Here is a 7,770-nt window from a genome sequence, read left to right as displayed (position 1 = left end):
GCATTAACCAAGAATGCAAGATGCATGCTATGCTAACAGCACACTCAGGAGACCCATACTGCTGGGCACTACAGCTGTGAAAAGTACGCTAAAGAGTATAAGAGACTATGGAACAGAAAGAGTAGGCTACAGAATATAAAGAATATAAAAGATATAGTATATTCTTTATTTTAGAGTTTAATCCCACTGGTAGCCTCTTGCAGTATGAACGGACTAGGTGCTGCTGCTTGGACATATTAAACAGAGTGTTCATTGCTGATGAGCTTTCATAATGTCATTATCTTCCTAAAGCAGCAGGACAAGGACCAGCTCCAAGGCCAAGTTTATTCAGCAGCAGTCTTCCCCCAGTTTCAGTGGAATTTGGATCAAGGTTGTAGTGGGTGACCCAGCACACAATCAGTGATTCCTCATGGTTGCAGAAAGCCTGCATGGCCCAGGTCTGATCTTTATATTCCTAAGACTGAACCAGACATCAGTAGAGTTACAATACCAACCTAGAAGAATCACTGCATGTCAAGACACAGACATCCCACATTTTCTTTGTGTCACAGGCAAATAACTGAGACGAGGCTACACTTTTTTTTTTTTTTTGATTTTTTTTTTCATCTGTTTTGGAAAAAATATACAAAAAAAGCCAAGAAGAACCAAAATGGAAATGTGAGGTAAACATTCCAGTAAAAGTACAGACAGAAGCTCCATTCTTTAAAGGAGACACACAGCAGTTATCACCATGCTAGAAGAATGAGATGCAGGAAAAGCCTAGAAACAGTGAAAAGTCATGTAATGAAGCCTTTGCCCCAGTACAAGCCATGGCATATGGGCTCTTTTTTTTTTTTTTTTTTTTTTTCTCCTCTCCATGTGCCCTCCCACCCCCCATTATCTTTTTATTCCTTGAACAACATTTCTGAATTTTAAAATAGCAGTATTGATATAAATTCTGTATGGCAGGATTTACAAAATATGCAGACTGCTATTACAGACTGTGTCAGTTTTAGTATTTTTTGTTTGTTTGTTTTTATTTTTGATTTGCCAAAGCCCCTTGGTGAAAACTACAATGTTGGGGCAAAATTGGCTTCTTGGTTATGCCAATCTGACTGCCCGGTTATGCCACTTCGGCGAAGAAGTGGTGTCACTTTTCCTTTGCACCAGTGTTACCAGTTACCCCACAAATCTATGATGAAGTTATGAAACACTTAAAGCGCAGCCTCTGCTCCACAGTGATGGCTGTATATCCCCATAGTCAATTCCTGAAGCCAGGTTTCACTGGGAGCTTTAGCTGGGCCTCAGGGAGGAACAGAGATCTAGTGACATGATATAGTCAGCTCACATGCTATCAGCTACTACTATAAATTTTCACGTCCAGTCTGTCTATATTGCAGACTGAGTACGTCATTTTAGTTATTCTTCAATAACTAGCACAATCACCCACACCAGAACAATCAGGCTCTGATTCAGTAAGATGCTTAAGGATACACTTCCAATTCTGCCAATTAGTCTGGAAACTGCACGGCTAACAGAAGTTCATAATGCTAAGGGATGCTTAAGCAGCTCACTGAATCAAGGCTCGATGCTTATTACTTGTTGATAGTATCATTTTCATTTGGGTTAGATTCCTGATCACCATTATTTTCATCTGAATTAAATATACGCAATAACTTCAGATCTATGCTGAGCTTACTAAGATCAGAATCTGACCCACTTGTAGAAGCACTTTTTATGGTAAGAAAAGGTAAAAGTGATTTTTTTTTTTTCCTCAAGATATATAAATTCAAAAATGAAAAAAATCTGTGTACAAATATCACATAACAACACCAACAATTCCATAGATGTAGTTCCTCAGTGCACACTTGAAACAAGAAAAGTTTTTTTTTTTTTTTCTTTTTCTATTTTGCTTTTAAATTCTGGCATAATAATATTAAAGCTGACAAAAAATCAGGGCAAGCTACATCACTTCCTCATACAAAAAATGTACAAAACATTAGCCTCTAACTAGACATAACATAATACTGGTCATCACAGTTTGACATTTAGTAACTGTGTGTCTTGAAGTATTGTACTGGAGGGTAATAAAAAATAGCTTCTGTTGCCAGTTGTCCATCTCAGGTTACTTCAGTCATAGAGGCAGAGTGGTTCTGCAAAGAGGAAAATGTAAACACATGAACATTTGTACACATTTTGTCACTTACATATACTAGTGTGTGAAATGGATGCAAAAACCCTTTGCTAAATGCAAAGGTGTAAATCTGCTGCCCAACTAACAAAGCACCTTAAAAGCAAGAAATGACTGCAAATGTGATGTCTATTCTGAGCTCATGGTAGGAAAGGCTGAAGTTGAGCCCTGCTTCTGGGCTATGAACCCTCACTACCAGGCTTGAAAAAGGAGGTGCCACTTTTTCACTAGGGATTTTCACACCAGATTGGATTCTGTCCAGAGAAATGTGCCACTATAGGTTCAAAATACTACATAGTCACACAACTGACGCCATCTAGTGTGTGTCCTCAGTCACCAAGAGTCTAAAAATACCATGATGTAGCTTCACATAGTTCAGCTTCATGTGATGTGTGCATGTAGTTTGTAGTTCCTATGTTCCATGCCTACTAGGCAACATACAGAGCTTAAACTCATACATGGGTGGGGTGGGGAAGTATGCCAAAACACAGGCAGACACAGATATATTGCAACACAGAAGTCCTCTTTGGATGGAAACTGTGTTGATTCTTGGAAGCCAAAGGCGAAGACTTCAGTGGCAGCTCAGGGTCATCCCTGGATCATGCTGCACCTGCAGCGTGTGTGTGTACAAGGTAAAACAAGAGTGGGAACAGATGGATAAATCTGCACAAGAAGGACAGTGCATCCCCTATATCTGAAGAAACGCTAATTAGCAGCCACTCTGAAGGACTTTTTTATAATAACTTATTTATAACAGTAGGATCACTCTTTTCCTGATCTACTCCTGCATGTATGGCCATTTAGAAACCGATACCCTGAATCAGACAAAATCATCTTCTTGATTATAGAGGACATCAACAGTTAAGGCCTAGTCCCCACCTGTACCTCACAGTCCAGAAGCTATAAATAGCTGACGAGACAAAAAAATTCTCAGGGTGTAAATATTTGTATCTCTTCAGCTCTTTTGTCATACACAGTGCAATGTGAATGCATAAGTAGGACTTAGTTTCTGGACTGTAAGTCCACCTGCGATGTTAATGTTATGTTAAGAACTGTTAGTGTGCACAGTTAAGCAGGATCATTTAAAAATCTTCCAGTAAATCTTTGGTGAAAGTCAATCAAAACTGACTCTTCAATTAAGCATGGTATTTCCAGGTGTTAGAAACAGCATCTTCTCCATGTTTTTTTAAATGCCTATTTTCAGTTAACTTGCCAAAGGGTGTGACAAAAGTTTTAGTATTAACCCTGCCACACATCCAGTACATTGCAATGAAATGCCACCCAACACAGGAAGTATAACTTAAAGGAAAAACAAATTACACCAAGGCATTTCAGACAATTCCTCCTGGTTTCCAGAAATTCTTGGCAGGTGGCATTTGCTTAGGGTACAGTTCAGTTGTGCCAACACAAACCATTCAAAATTAGTAGTTTAACAGAAACATGATCAACGATGATGCCCATGGTAGCTTACTTTTTTGCAGACTTCAGAGAATGTTATTAGCATCTTCTCTGATGGCTTAGAGAGTAGTTAGTTATATGATTTCTTCTTATAGAACAATTACTGAACAGTAATAAGAATAAAAAACTAATTACTATTATTTTTTTGGGCGGCATAGTTTATCCTCAGGGTAACAAATGTTTCAGACCTCCTCAAAGCATTCTTAAGTGTAATTACAAAGAATTATCTTCACTTTTTTTCTCAATTATCTATTCTCCTAAGCAAAAATTTGTTATTGCACAGGACACCTGAAATTCCTTAGCTTTGGAAGTGCAGAGGGGCATGAGATCTACAGAATTTGTTGGTTTAAAAAGATAAATTAAAAAAAAAAATCTTCCCTTTGTATCACTTCTGTTCAATGGGTTTAATGTTGGGAATGAAACAAGCTCTCCATGTAATTACGTATACAACTAGTTTTTAGTTTTTAGCCTGTCATAACAGAAAATGTATTTTGGTGATGGCATGGGTGAGTGAATTTACAGCACCTGTGCACTCAGTGTCTCCAGCGGACTTTCCACCCTTGGAAAAGCCATGAGTGGCATTCCGCGTGGGTCTTCAGGCTTCGGTTTAGAAGGAGCTCCATGAGTGCCTTTAAAGTTATGGACAACACATATCCCCTGTGTAATGCAGAAGAAAAAAAAAAAATGAGGTCAGCATGTTCTGTCCACAGGAGTAACTCAAAGGAATTCCCACCAGGGTCTCTCAGCTGCCAATTTTTGCAAAGAACTTCAGCTGGGGTTTTGGTTAAAGGCATCACCTGTCTCAGCCTTGGGCAACAGGGCATTTAATGATACAGCTGGGTATGCCAGACCATCTCAGTAAAACGGCTCATCTTTCCTGGCTGAACCATCCCCAGCCTTCTTATGTTTTATACAGCACAGCATCCTACGCTGCTTGCTTTTGCATGCCAGAAACATGGACCATCCTTTTGCGCATGTTCTCAGCCAAATATCCCCTTGAGACTCTGACTAACATTTCCAAACAATGAAAAGAGCTCATTTGATGGCTTAATCTACCTCACATCTGGATGCCACCAAGATCCTTCAGCATCATTCCTTCATGTTACCAGCACAACTCTTGCAGAGTTTATCCCACAAGGCCTTTCCTCGTGCATGACCAGACTCACTGCACCCACCTGGTGATGCTGGCATGACCATATGCTGCACATACCTTCTTGGAGGCTGGGTACAAAGCGAAGACAAGGCATGCAGGAGCTCACACATCAGCCGTTAGAGCAATTCCTGCAGCCAGTTCCTCACTGGCTTTTCCTCTTTGTTGCTCTTCACACCTGAGCAAGGAGCAGGCTGCAGCCTGGGTGAGTTTTGTGCTGAGAGCAGGCATCTCACAGCAGTCCTCTCCTCTGTGCTCTGGGGAGACCCCTTCCTCTGCTTGGCCGTGGAGCCTTTGCCACTTGCTGGTGGCAGAAGGGTTGCAGGGCCAAGTTGTGGTTGGGAGCAGGCTGCTAGAAAGAGGTACTGGAAGCACGTGGACTGTCCTGACCAGATGTATGGGGTGACTGCCTATCATATTACGTGGGCTACTCTTAAATTGACTTTCCCAGTGGGAATCAGAAAAAACTGCTCATATTAAAGCCATGGAGATTCATATTACAGGTTGGAGACAAATTTTTATTTAAAGATAACATGGGGATCGGAGAGATTTTATCCTGATCTTCCTTTCTCCTGCTCATCTTTTATGGCTTGAAACAAAATGGAGAATGAGGACCATTGCTTAGAGCTCCATGCAACACCCTGTATTCTACATTTTTGTCCCCTACCAGGCAGCCAGTGGGGCTTTGCAATACAGTGATGTCAGAGAACAAGTCTCAAGCATTTCCTTCTTTTGACATTAATTAAAATCTACACCATCTTCAAAGCATTTTTCCAGGACCGATCAAGTAAGAGTATGTACAGTAATTAAAATAAAATAATCTTGAAATACTAATGATAGCAAAAATGTCATCATACTAGTATTATTAATTAATATCAACCTGATTTCATATTAGGATTTTCTCTGATGGTACATCGATTAGATGGGGCTAGAATTAGTTCTTAGCAACTGGGTTAATTAGCTGCAGCTGGACACAAGGGAGGAGTAATTTTTATTCTTTTTTTTTTTTTTTTAACATCTACTTTTAAAAGGAATGGGGAAGGACTGATAGGCTTACCAGAAACAAAGCTACTGCACTTCCCAAGATGAAGCCCGCAATCACGTCCGAACAGTGGTTCCGATACTCAGAAACTCGGTTTAGCCCAGTGAGGAAGGCAGCACACAGGGTACCCAGACACAGCACAGGTTTGGCTAGCCTGCTACTCTTTGTTTTAATTGTGCTTGTGATGTACATCTGAAAAAAAAAAAAAGGCAAACCAAAAATGAAGAGATCTGCCAGAAATTAATCTTTTGCTATCCAGACGTATCATAAGTCAACAAGGATGTGATTCACGGCTCATGAAAAAAAGAAATTGAGAAATGCAGGAAGAGGTTTAAGGTAACTCAGAGAACATTTTTAGGTGAATAAAACAGGTACTGGAAAGCGACATTTCAGGGTACCAAGTATCCAATCAATTGCACTTACACTGGACTTTCTGAGCTGCTATATATAGGCTCAGTTTTACTGATGTCCTAACTTGTGCAAGTGCTTGCTCATATGCCAGCAAACACACTGAATGTAAATGACTAAATGTTTGCAAAAGGGAGTCAAGTGTTTTACTCCTGCAGAAACTAATATACATATGATATATATATATGGACCTAGCGTCCATATGAACTACAGCTGCTCCAGCCTCCTAAGCAGTGTTCAGATTAAGAAACAGATTGTTGGCATTAAGAGAAACCACTACAGATGTCTTCTCTTCAAGGTAAAATGAAATACAGAACACAAGGAAGATTTCTTTCAAAACAAAGTTGATTATGAAAATGTCACTCTAAATCATGAATTTTCATGGTGCTTATAATACTGTTTAATGAACTTTACATGTTTTTGGCAGTTCATATTTTATTTTAAATGCATTTTGACAAAAAGAGTAAAACAATGTGGGTCACAATTAACAGCTATTAGTTTTTAATTCCAGAGTCAAAAATACTGAAGAGCAAGCAAACAAAGTCTGATGACAAAATAATACAATAAAATACTTTTCATCAAGTATAGATGCCTGTAAGTATTCCCAAGGTTTGATAAGCAAAGCAAATACATCAAAACACATAGTCTTTTTTTTTTTTTTTTTTCCCAATATTGTCTTCATCATGCACAAAGATGACACATCGCCTCCCATCTATGAATTTTCAGTTTTTTCTTGTCCATATTTATTTTCCCTTCTCAGTGACTGGGCCATCCAATTACCCCGTTGCTGGCCTCCTCTCTCTGGCTCAAGTTAGTAATGTCAGTCCCAAAATCATTGCAGTACATTAGCTCTGGAGAAAGGGATGGGATGCAGCAATAACCTCCTGGTAGGTGAAGTGGCAGGCCAGAGCAACCGACCAGGGGCCAGCAGGTAAGCTTGCCTCATGGCCTGTACCAAGGCAAAATTGCAAATTCACCTGCCACGCCACTGCAGCGCTACTCTTAGCAGCTAAATTTTCTAGGTCTTTGGGCAAGTGAAGTCTTCATCCCTAAATGTGCTGTAGAGCACACGAATTAAAGGTGAATTCAATGCATGAATTGGAATATTATGGTGTGTCATAGCACCGGGAATGGGACTCACATACTCCAGAGGTTCCTGCGTGCTCCTTTTCCTTTTCCTTTTTTTTTTTTTTTTTTCCCCAATATGTGAACACAGCGCAGGCTTTGAAAAGACACCTAGCAACTGAGCACTAGGCGGCAATGTTGCCCCAGTCATTGCTGCTAGCGTGGGCTGCGCCTACCACAAAAACTCGGCAAGGTTTTTTCTTCTCAAACAATAGGAAAAAATATTACTGAAGTGGGATGCCACTATGTGAATAACTACTGCCCATCCTTTCACCCTATACATTTATTCTCACAGGGGCCTATGGAGCTGAGCAATGCAGAGAAGGATTGCAGTCCCATTCCCCACAAAAGCACTGCTGTAATTTACAACACCCAAAGGAAAATCAAAATGTCCTTAAAGTAACAGCGCATCCGTGC

General features: G+C 40.0%; 1 protein-coding gene across 2 annotated transcripts in view; it reads right to left on the bottom strand.

The window, feature by feature from the left end:
* Positions 1 to 850: 850 nt before the first annotated feature.
* The window catches only part of PLPPR1 (phospholipid phosphatase related 1), a 130,052-nt gene continuing 123,132 nt past the window's right edge, over positions 851 to 7,770 (bottom strand). For both annotated transcript variants that reach the window (XM_038170960.2, XM_038170961.2), the window contains exons 6-8: positions 5,836 to 6,012; positions 4,154 to 4,285; positions 851 to 2,132 (exon numbers count right to left, since the gene is read on the bottom strand). In XM_038170960.2, coding sequence (XP_038026888.1) covers positions 2,100 to 2,132; positions 4,154 to 4,285; positions 5,836 to 6,012 — 342 coding nt within the window. In that variant the 3' untranslated portion in view covers positions 851 to 2,099. The remainder of the gene's footprint in view (positions 2,133 to 4,153; positions 4,286 to 5,835; positions 6,013 to 7,770) is intronic.

Source organism: Anas platyrhynchos, chromosome Z (genome assembly GCF_047663525.1).
Source record: "Anas platyrhynchos isolate ZD024472 breed Pekin duck chromosome Z, IASCAAS_PekinDuck_T2T, whole genome shotgun sequence".
NCBI lineage: Eukaryota > Metazoa > Chordata > Aves > Anseriformes > Anatidae > Anas > Anas platyrhynchos.
Note: the sequence above shows the minus strand (reverse complement) of the source record. Positions and strands in the feature narration are given on the sequence as shown.